At 41.3% G+C, this 11,756-nt stretch overlaps 1 protein-coding gene across 3 annotated transcripts in view; it reads left to right on the forward strand.

Annotated features, from left to right (window-relative positions):
* pak5 (p21 protein (Cdc42/Rac)-activated kinase 5) overlaps positions 1-7,706 on the forward strand; it is a 74,575-nt gene extending 66,869 nt beyond the window's left edge. For all 3 annotated transcript variants that reach the window (XM_020603718.1, XM_020603716.1, XM_020603717.1), the window contains 4 exons: positions 4,966-5,092; positions 5,609-5,734; positions 5,820-5,954; positions 6,831-7,706. In XM_020603718.1, coding sequence (XP_020459374.1) covers positions 4,966-5,092; positions 5,609-5,734; positions 5,820-5,954; positions 6,831-6,986 — 544 coding nt within the window. In that variant the 3' untranslated portion in view covers positions 6,987-7,706. The remainder of the gene's footprint in view (positions 1-4,965; positions 5,093-5,608; positions 5,735-5,819; positions 5,955-6,830) is intronic.
* The last annotated feature ends 4,050 nt before the right edge of the window (positions 7,707-11,756 follow it).

Below are 11,756 nucleotides of genomic sequence, written 5' to 3' on the forward strand. Positions count from 1 at the left end.
AGTTGTCTCCTTGATTCCCTCAAAGATCAAGTTTTTTCGCTTGGACTGTGCTTCCATATGCTCCATTTTGTCCGTTATAGTTTTTAAACTCTCACACGTTTTGTAGACGTCATCCCTCATTTCCTTGGTTTGTGTTTTCTGTTCACCCATGGCAGCTTTAATCACATCCACCTCTCGCTGGGTAAACTGCAAACTCGTTTTTATCTCCCGTATTTCTCTGGTCATGTCGTCGAATCTCTTGTTGTTTGTCTCCATAATTAGTTGCACAAAGCCTTTGAAGCTTTCCTGCTCTTGGTTCAACAGCGCAATGTACATCTGTTTCTGATGATCCACGATGTCATTTACTTGCGCCGCTCTGTGATACATTTCTTCTGCCTCCATATCCTCAGTCGCTTCTGATTTATTAGCTCTTTTCCCTCTTTGAGGCATTTTAGTAGTTGTAAAGTATGTTCAAAGACTTGAAATGTAGAACAGACAAGAGGAGCAGTAAAGACGTCTGCTCTTGCTTGCAACCCAGAAAAGGACTGTATTTACTGCAGCAGGGAAAAAGCTATTGTAAAGTCTAGTTCTGTGTGTGATGATACTGTCCACCCTGCTGTGCCTGAGGTTGTAGGTGCAGTTTTTGTGTCTGAGCACAGAGTGAGCTGGGTGGCATGGATCCCTGATTATGTTTTCTGCCCTTTTACGACAGCGCTGTGTGTATAGTGTGTCCATAGCAGGCAGTTCAGTCCCAGTGAGCTCCTCTGCAGTCTTTATGACCCTCTGAAGAGCCTTCCTCTCTGTCTGTGTGGTATTACCATACCAGACTGTGATGCCAGTAGTAAGGATGCTCTCTACCAGTCCTCTATAAGCCTGGGTGAGAGGGTAACAGTTCAGCCCAGCTTTTCTGAGCTGCCTGATGAAGTATAGCTACTGCTGGGCTTTCTTCACTGTGGCAGCTGTGTTCAGTGACCGGCTCAGGTCAGATGTCACCTGCAGGCCCAGGAACTTGTGGCTGTCAGCCCTCTCCACCTCAGTCCCTTTGATGGTCAGAGGCAGCAGAGGAGAGGGGTTCTTCCTGAAGTCTGCTATTATTTCTTTTGTGTTGTTTATATTGAGGCTGAGGTCATTCTCTTCTCCATAAATGAGGCTTCTGTAACCCGACTAGTCTCCCTACTTGAGAAGGCCCAGAATGGTGGTGTCATCAGCATAGTTTATGATGATGGTGTTGTCATGGTTGGAGCAGTTGTGGGTGTACAGGGTGAAGAGTTTGGGGCTGAGACAGCAGCCTTGCGGTGAGTCTGTGCTGATTGTGAGCTCAGCAGACACCTGCCCTCCCATTCTGACCACCTGTGGTCTTTCAGTCAGGAAGTCCAGAATCCAGTTGCAGGTGGGAGTTGGGACACCGAGGTCTGTCATCTTCCCAATCAGCCTGCCTAGACGAACGGTGTTGAATGCAGAACTGTAATCCAGGAAGAGCATCCTAGCATACATACTGCTGTTGTCCAGGTGTTTCAGGGTATGGAATAAAGCCAGAGCTGCCACGTCGTCTACTGATCTGTTGGGGCGGTAGGCAAACTGGAGGTAACCTCTTTTGAATATATAAATACAGTATCAGACACTAAGGTGCAAAAAACAGGAGGCTAAAATTCTAAACAATAATAAATAAATAAATAAATCCCTGAAGTTGAGAATGAATAAAGTTTAGACCTGCGAGCAGGTTACTGAGGCCTAAGCACCCTAAGCACCAATCAGGAGTGCATTTTTAATTAAGAATAATGTTTTTGTTTATATAATCTCCTTAACACCCAAAAGACCAGCACTACTCTATATCTGAAGACATCAGTGCAGTTTGTCACATACTGCATAGAGTTAAAAGTTATTAAATATAACCAGGAGACAGGATCTTTTAAACTTTAAGTCCAACTACTAAGGTCTTAAAATTAGTTCTAAAATCAATCAGTTAGTTAAGGGATGCCAAACAAGAGCACCAATTCCAGTTAAAAGAATAAATATTAGCTTTGTTCTTTCTTACCTGGTGAGATTGATACAGTAAATTTTCAGAGATGGTTAGCTTAGCTCCACATAAAGACTGGGAACAAGGGAAACCAGCTAACATGGCTCTATACTAAAGTAAAAACTCCACCTACTACCACTTCTAAGACACGACTGTTTAGATGTGTAGTGAGCTGACAGGAGGATTTTCCACTCTTTGTGCTAAACTAAGTGGCACAAAGAGTAGCACAGCTAAGTGATGGTTAAAGCTTCATATCTAACAGAAAAACATGAGGCTGGTATCCTTATTAAAATCACATTTTCCTGATGAACTGTTCTCATGTGCAGAACACAGAAAGAATAGGGTGATAAGAGCTAAAATAAAGAAAGAAATACAATAAAAAGAAAATACTGTGATATATATAATCCAAAAATTAGGCCAATGCTTTGGGCTTTAATGGTTTTGATAGTTTTTGCATTAATGTTCTCCAACTTTTCCAAATTGCTTCTTTGTTGTTGAGTCGTGTTTCCAATCTGCTGCCTCACTGTTTTAAGCTTACTTTGTGCTTGGTGTTTTAATTACAGTCATTTGCATGGGGTGTCAGCATTAGCACTATGCGGTGTCAGATGCTAATAACACGCTTTGGTGAGGCTGAGCACCGCTGTTGCCGTGAAGTATTTTGAACAGTCTCCCACACAGATGTTTGCCTGTTTGTGTGTTCAGTGTGTGTGTGTGTGTGTGTGTGTGTCTGTGAGAGTGTTTCAGTATGCACACGGGTCCTTTTAGAAGTACTAATGGAAAACTCAGTAAAATAGGATATTATTTTCTCTCACCCTTGTTTTTCTCTCTTTCATCATCTTTCTCATGCCCAGTCTTGCCACATAAGTTGATGAGGAAATAAGTGAGCATGTTTGCAACAAAATCTTTTAAATATTTAATTATTTTGATATTCAAACAAAGAAAGGTTTCTTATCAGAATAAAAGGACAAAGACAGAGGAGAAGGAAAGCGCTTGTGAAATGGAACCTAGTAGCTAGATGTCACATTTTGTTTGGTTGGTAACCAAGCAAACTGAGCACTTGATTTAATTATTGAGCACTGTACAGTATACACTGTATGTGTCCAAGGAAGACAGCAGTATATTTTTTCCTTGTAATTTCAGCCATATTTGTCCAGGTGAAAGTTGAAAACTGCTACCTGTCTCACGCTGTCCAAGCAGCTCACATGGCAAACACACACACTGAGATTCATGAATATGCACATCTAATACACACCCGCGAGTCAGCAGTGGCAGAAGGGGCACCTAAGCTACTTCTATCATGTTCCAGTTTTAATTATACTTTTAAAGTTGGTTAATGAGCTGCACTGCACAAGTATTTTATGCAATGTAATTGCAAAAGCATATGTACTTCTGCATGCTGGTGTGTGCATGTGTGTGTGTGCATAGGTGCGTGTGCAGTTCTCCTCCCGTTTACAAGCTCATTAAAATTGTTTTTCACTTTATGATTGAGACCGTTTTGTATTTCAGCGTTTCCGTTGTTCATTCAAATGGACATGTGTATGTGTGTGTGTGTGTGTGTTTGGGGGGTGGGGGAGGATTGGCAGTAAGGGATGAATTGTTTTTGCAAACATCCCATTCACTCTGAGTTAGCCAGTTGTGTGTCCATTAGCAGCAGGCTCATTTATCTCTCATGATTGTAAATTCATACGTGTGTGACAATAAAATCTGCTACAGCCTGCAATGTGAAGCGTGTTTATCTATCTGTGTGGCCCGGAGGTTGTTTCTCATAATGCAAGCTTGTGCAGTGTACTCACTTTCAACAGTGGAAACTATTAGAGAGACAAGATGAAGAGAAGAGAGAGAGTGTGTGTGTGTGTGTGTGTGTGTGTGTGTGTGTGTAGCCATGGCCCATTTAATCATGTATGACCCTTTAATGCACACAGGTGACATTTATGTGTGTGTGTGTACTCATGTTGTGGGGACATAAATCTGTTAAACTATCGCCTTGTGGGGACTTGATGTCCCCAAAATGTACTTCATGGAATTTTAGAGTGATGACTTGGTTTAAGCTTAGGGTACGTCTCACTGTATGTGCATGAACATGTGTGTTTCTTTGGTTTGTGCTTGCAAATGAGCGTATCCTCATTTCTGCACATGTCTGCACACACTCATAAACACACAGCATGGTCTGGCCAGCTGGGGCTACATGGTAATGTTCAGTGGAGCTGTGAGTTTCTGTGTGAGCTCAGTCAGATGCACACTGCAATGCCCCTTCTCTCCATATGGGACCCTCCTGCCTACTCTGCACATCACGGCTACAGCTGCTGCGGGCTACAGGGGGATGTTTTCAAACCGGATTTCTGCTCCATATCAGTTGTGTTGGACTGTAATCCCTTTAGGGTGACAGCAAAGTCTGAGGCCAGACTTGTCTGTAATGTAGCCTTACAAAAAAAAGTGTTATTACTTGAAATATTTAAATATACCTGGCTATATCATGATTATATCTTTTGTTTTTGGATACACACTTAAAAATACAAATTGATTTAATACAGTTGATTTATGAAAGTCACCTATCATACTAATCTGTTCTGCCTCCCTCACAGCCACCTCACCTTACCCTTCTTTCCCACAGTGCAACACAGAGAAGAGTAGAGAAAAATACAGAAAACACATGGATTAAAGAGATGCTACAGACTGTATAGAGAATAAAGGACAGATGGATAAAAATTCATACAAAAACTACATAACAGACATATTTATAAAGATTATTTGGTAAATACAAGTGAGAATAAATGAATAGAATAAGAATGTTAATAATTGCTCATTTAATTCATTATTACATTAAGGCAGAGTTTTCCATTTGTATTCTCCCAGTTGTGTTGTGTGCATATTTAGTGTTGTGTAACAATTAATCCAATGTACTGCATGCATGTATTGTTAGCTGCAAATTTCAATACAGTGTGTGTGTGTGTGTGTGTGTGTGCATACAGGATGAATGAGGAGCAGATTGCTACAGTGTGTTTGTCGGTGCTGAGGGCTCTGTCCTACCTGCACACACAGGGTGTCATCCACCGCGACATCAAGAGCGACTCCATTCTCCTGACCAGTGATGGCAGGGTAAGTGCACAAGATGAGAGAGTGAGTCTGTGTGCAGTGTTTCTATATGCACAGTATGTTTAGATGTTGATCCATTCATACCCCTTCCTTTGGGTTGTTATTAAACCTGAAGATCCCTGTTTAAACAGGGCTCATGCTAATACTATTATTATATTATTGACTAGTTAATACCCTTGTTCCTGTCACTGGTGATTTCAACACACACTCACTGACCTTCTCCATGGGTGCCACTCCTGCTGCTTGTCAACAGCCAGTGCCAGAAACTCCTCATCATCAATTCCCGGTTGTGCCTTAGTAATTAAATCCTGCCTAATGATTCCTAACGAGATGATAACAAGCTGATTAGCTGAAGGATAATTAAACACTTAACACGGGAGAACAGTGTCTTCTGTGAAAGCTCTTCATCACAATGGGTCAGGGTAGTTCTTGACATCAAACACAGAGGTTCTGAACTAATACAGTGTCTGGTGTATGTCCACACACAAACAGTGGGATGGTGTTTGTGTGTGTTTGCAGATCAAGCTATCAGACTTTGGTTTTTGTGCCCAAGTTTCCAAAGAGGTGCCCAAGAGGAAGTCCCTTGTGGGCACACCCTACTGGATGGCACCAGAGGTCATCTCTAGACTGCCTTATGGGACTGAGGTATGACCGGCTCTCACTCTGAGCTGAATACTGTGAATGATCATTTATAGTAGTGATGAGAATGACTATTGTGGTGTGTGTCCAGGTTGATATCTGGTCTTTAGGTATCATGGTGATTGAGATGGTAGATGGAGAGCCCCCTTACTTCAACGAGCCCCCTCTGCAGGCCATGAGGAGGATACGAGACAACCTGCCCCCGCGGCTGAAAGAGTCACACAAGGTCACTGCATCAAAAATTTAAAGCCTAAAAGAAATGTGCATTACTTATGCTGTTTTCACACATAAACCCCAGACTCCAGAATTGCCTTTTCACACATGTAGCACACCACAGGACATCCAGACTGGTCCAGACTCCAGAATTGCCCTTTCACACATGTAGCACACCACAGGACATAGTCCATGTCAGAGGTGTTCACACCTACTGGAAATACTCCATTTGGTTTACGTGCGGGGACCACACCTGGGTAGAGTGCACAGTCGGAGGGACATGACATGGACATGTAGCCAGTTTGTAATTTGGTCATAAGCAACAGAGTCTCTTGCCATTTAACAAATCTGGCACCAGTTCTTAAGTTCCAGAATCACATTGTTTCTCCACTTAGATATTTTCATTGGCGTCTTCATTCTTCACCATCAGATGTTTGTATTCTTCTGGTTTCATGGAGGTCACATGATAGAACGTCATCAACACACCCACTAGCAATGTGTCAATACTTCAAACTACAAGCCACTGTATTCTCACATGGGCTCACTCCAGCTCACATGGACTTTACGCAGACTTTGTGCTAGGGAGCTGGCAGAGTAAAGTTTGCTTAATGCCTGGGTCGGACATTTGCGTTCTCACATACAGCTACTCCTGGTAATGTCTAGATAATTTCAGGGTTCCGGTGCATGTCTGTAAAGGGCTTTAGTCTTTGTTTATTTGGCAATGTTTTACCCAGGCCCAGTTCTTTAATACACAGTAACACTATAGCCCAGATACCTTTATCCTTCTAGATCTTTCTTACATATGCACATAATAATCTAATAATAATAATCTTACATGATCAATAATAAAGGTCAAATAAAGTTTTAAGTTTTTCTTTGTAACTTCTAGGTATCCACGGTGCTGCGGTCCTTCCTGGACCTGATGCTGGTGAGGGAGCCCTTTCAGAGAGCCACAGCCCAGGAACTCCTACAGCATCCCTTCCTCAAGCTGTCGGGACCCCCTTCCTGCATCGTCCCCCTCATGAGGCACTACCGCCACCGCTGACCCACTGGCCCAAACCCACCCTCTTTTACACTAAAAACCACACACATACTGTGCACACACTACCAGGGTGGCGCTGCCCTCACCCAGCCAAAACACCCCACCACTCAGTGGCACGCCATTAACACTCACACCTGTAACCGTGTCGTAGATTAGACAAAGGAATATCTAAGAAATACATTAAAAACACACACACAAAAGAGAAAAGAAGAAAAATATTGTCTATTTTGAAACTATGAACTGGAGTAGAAGAGTGGTGTACTGTACCAGAGGAACTCACTAGACATCCAGTAGAACTGTGTGGGCTGGCTTACCCTGCTGCAGTCTTCTCTCTTCCTAGACTGTGAATCCATGTAGATTTGTAGTCGTCATCAGCAAGAGCTTTAGTGCAGCAAGCTGCTGACCAGATGGAGAGGCCCTAGGGACCGGCACGCTGCTCCAGAGCAGAGCAGAGCAGCAATGGGCAGAACAATCAGCTGTGTGTGGAGAGAGGGGTTTCTGACTGGCGATGACTGTCGTACAGCTGCTGGGTGAAGGGCAGGCTGCCGCTCAGCTGGTTAAACAGAGACATACTCTCTTATCTCTCCTCTCACACCCTAACAATGAAAATGTATTTTAGAGAAACTTGTAAGTTTTTCTGTACAGTTTTGATAATTTGCAGTATTTTATCGTGTCGTAACCATTGTGATATGAGCAGTATTAATTAAATAGACTTTCTGCAGAGATCTTTCCTACTGTTTATAATCCAGTTTTTGCTTAAAGATATGAGATATCCCAAATAAACCCACCTAAACCTAACTGTTACTAAAATACTAAATATATTTATTATCTTACATTTGTAGACAGAACTTCCATTAAATGTTGGGGAAAAGGGTAATGTCAGAATTTTGTATGGCATTTAAAGTATTTATTTATTTATTGGAACTAAAGGTTTATTTTTTGGTTGTGTGGCCTTTTTGTTTAGCTTTTTATTGGGTTTTAATTTAAATTTCCAACAGTGCATTGGAAAACAGTGAAATCAGCTGTTATATCATCCAAGCAATACTACAAACCTATTTATGAAATCATGAAGCCCTGAATTTATGATACTGTACTTACACCATGCATTAAAATGTAGCACAGAGTGAGTGGAATTGACGAGAAAAACGAGATTTATGATACTAAGAGGCACACATCCACCTTAAGGATAAAGGGTATTTACATCCTCACTGTCATCATCCCACTCCTTGTCCCACCTTGGTCAGATACACACTTGCTATCACTGGACCTGTGCTGCCTATTCCCATCTCTGGTCGGAACAGGAGAACAGTGTAATCCTCCTCCGCGCATCATTTTTACCCATCATTCACTGTGATATGTAAATATGACTGTGCGTATGTGATTGTGTGTGTTTGTTTGTGTGTGAGTAGTGTGTCTGTTTATCTCTGTACAACATCTGAAAGGATGTGCGTGTGTATGTTTGTGTGCGTGCTGTGGGCTAATCCTTGGCAATGTCGAGACTTGAATGAGTAACACTTATCTGTGGTGTTGGCTAGTACAGTGATATTGCATGTTTGTTATCGGTGAAGCTGGTTTCAATTAAAAAAAAAAAACAGCCATAAAAAACATTGAGATGTGTTGCATGGATTTTTTTCCTCATCACTCTCTGCAATCTCTTTTTCTTTCAGTGTCTCATATCAAGCCAAGTTTTTTTTTTTTTAAGCAGCACACTGTCAGATTATTCAAGGGACTTCCTTTCAATCATCAACAGTTTATTTTCCCTTTGTTGTTTGGGTCTTTCATATTCTCTAAATTCAACAGTTGTCATTTCCAACTACTTCACTCCAACGTCACTTTGGAACAGAAAAATCTACCCATGGCTCAGTGTTGCCATAACATATGAGCTTATTTCTCTTTCTTTCCTCTTTGCCATTTCCGAAACACTATAATGGGATATTGATTTAGCTCGGACACACAATGGAGCTTCTTTCTCAGAGAGAGATGCCTCTGCCAATGGCCCAGTAAATAAAGGCGCAAGTACAGGAGCCAGTGAGTCTGCAGGGCATCACCGAGGATCACGGTGAAGACTGTAGTCACTGAGTTACTATGAAATCGAATGATACAATACTTCTATATGTGCACACTCAACTGTTCCCCTCACAGTATGTCAGCACTCTCTCAAAGCCATGGGTAAATTAAAAATGAGGCTGTGCTGAGAAGTGGTGTAAATAGTTTAATTATTATCATTGGTAAACTGCATTTATGTCTGTTTGCACTTTACAGTAACAGACAACTCACACCTGGTGATCTGCTGAAGGTGGATTGTAACAGTGTTCATCACCTTTATATATTAGTGCTTTAGCAAAAACAAGTTAAAATAAAATGAAGGAATTTAGTAGTTCTTACATTAGTATATCTCCATATAGCCAGATACAGTGTTTATGAGTAGTGAAATAGATGTAATAAAACTACATTTATATTTGCATAGTGATTCAAGTCATCCAGGTTCAGTTGTCTTTGCCTTTTTGTGTAGTTAACTACTGCAACAACAAACAGTTTTGGACCATAAAAGATAAAGGAATGGTTTTTTTTTCTACCATGCTACATGAGATCGGCTTTTCAGCACTGACAAGGACATTTTCAGTGTCAAAAAAACAACTTGTTGGATAAGTACTTTGACAGGCTCTGATCTGACAACTGAAAAGCTCCACAGGCCAGATTTCAAGATGTTCATACTGTCTGAATAGGTACAAATTGAAGACTGTTTCAGTTCAGATTGTCTAAGGCAGATGTTATAAACAAGACATCAGACTCATTTCCTTAGACCGGTGCTTAAGCCAGGCAGTTGTAGTTAGATAACAGCAACAAATCCAGGTCTCATGTAATAAACCCAAATTAGTGGCATTTTTTGCTGGCATGAGTTTTTTTATATATACTTTTGTATCACATGTACATTGTCAGTTTTATCTTTTTGAACTAAGCAATTTGAACTACTTTTTCTAGGTAGCTGGAGTTTAAAACAAACAAAAAACTAGATCTGAGTGGCTTTGCTGTAGTTCAGCTTTTGCCGGAGTGAAGTAATTGTGTGGATGCTGACTCAGCATCCACACAATTACTTCACAACCAAGGGAGACCACACATGTGAAGTTAATTCACTGCTCAGTGCCTACAACAGTTAGATATTGTGTAGAAAATACTAAACACAGACAGATGTGCTCTTCAAATGTAAAAATGTTCTTGCCACATCTATATTTGTGACACTTGTCTTGTTCTACTCCTGTAATACCTCCTGTTCTACATTCAAGGTGGCGGTGGCCAGAGGATCCTCTTTGTTGGCTACACAAACAAAATGCTCCAGATGTTCACCAACAATGGGAAACATGCTTTATACTTTCCTTCTTCAAGAACAAATTGACACTACACCCCTTCTGTATTAAGCTGTGGATGGGTAAGTTCACCAGAACAATAGAAGCAATGGTTTAATTTCATACAAGATTTATAGAAAATATTTTCCATCTTCAGAGACACTGGTGGTCATTTTTAGGATGCAGTGTAGGGGGCGGTTATTGCGTTGTATGGAGAATGTGTTTGTTCTTCAGAAATAAAGGTAGGTGACACTAATCTCACTTGAGGTGGATTCACTAGCTTTTGTAGAGCTTTTAATTACCTTCACAGGCTTTCTCATCCACGTTGGCTTCGTACTAAATTTTGAATATAGACCTTGTGGTTTAAGCAAAACCTACAGAGCTGCTAAAATATACCTGTATCATTTTATTCAAAGTACAATTGAGACTGTACTAGTACTTGATAGTATTTTATTACTCATGTTCATTTGGCTGTATTTTGGCAATATGCTACAATATTTATGTAGTTCATTTCCCTCACTATTGTTTCAAGAAAGGCAAATGAACTGTTTTAATTGTAAAACAGTGTATTTGAATACACTGCAACCGAAAACCCGCCGAGTAAATCAACTCAGAACTTGGGAGGCACATGGCCCAGTGAAGAAGACAACCCAAAGCTTCGTGGGCTCACACTACAAACATCCAGATGGTGAGTAAAGTAAATTCAGAATCAGGATCAGTTTTATTGGCCAGGTGTGATGGACACATGAGGAATTTGACTCAGGTACATCGGCTCTCAATGTGCAAACAGTAAACCAGCATAAGGCTGTGTAATATAACAAAAAGGCAGTATTAACATCAACAAACAGTGCAAACAATGCAGAATAAGCTGTATAAACAGACAGTAAACAATGCAGACAACAAGGAATGTTCATTGAAATTAGATAAATAGGGATAAAACATAATACTTAAGAACTAGAGACCTGTGCAAGTCTCTATAATCTGTACGAGCTATATTTACAGGTATTGCACTGAGGGTTATTGTCCAGTCATACTGTCATTGGTTAAGTGTTCATCAGAGTGACAGCCTGGGGAAGAAACTGTCCCTGTGCCTGGTTGTCTTAGTGCACAGTGACCTGTAACACCGTCCAGAGGGGAGGAGTTCAAACAGATTGTGTCCAGGGTGTGAGGGGTCTGCAGTGATCCTCTCCGCCCTCCTTTTGACCCATGAGGTGTACAAGTCTTCCATGGAGGGCAGGCTCACACCAATGATCTTTTCTACAGTCCTGACTGTCCGCTGAAGTCTTTTCCTGTCCTGTTTGGTTGCTGAGCCAAACCAGACAGTGATGGAGGTGCAGAGAACAGACTCGATGATTCCTCTGTAGAACTGTATCAGCAGCTCCTGGGGCAGGTCGAACTTCCTGAGCTGGCGCAGGAAGTACATCCTCTG

This window comes from Monopterus albus, unplaced genomic scaffold (assembly GCF_001952655.1).
Source record: "Monopterus albus unplaced genomic scaffold, M_albus_1.0 scaffold62.1, whole genome shotgun sequence".
NCBI lineage: Eukaryota > Metazoa > Chordata > Actinopteri > Synbranchiformes > Synbranchidae > Monopterus > Monopterus albus.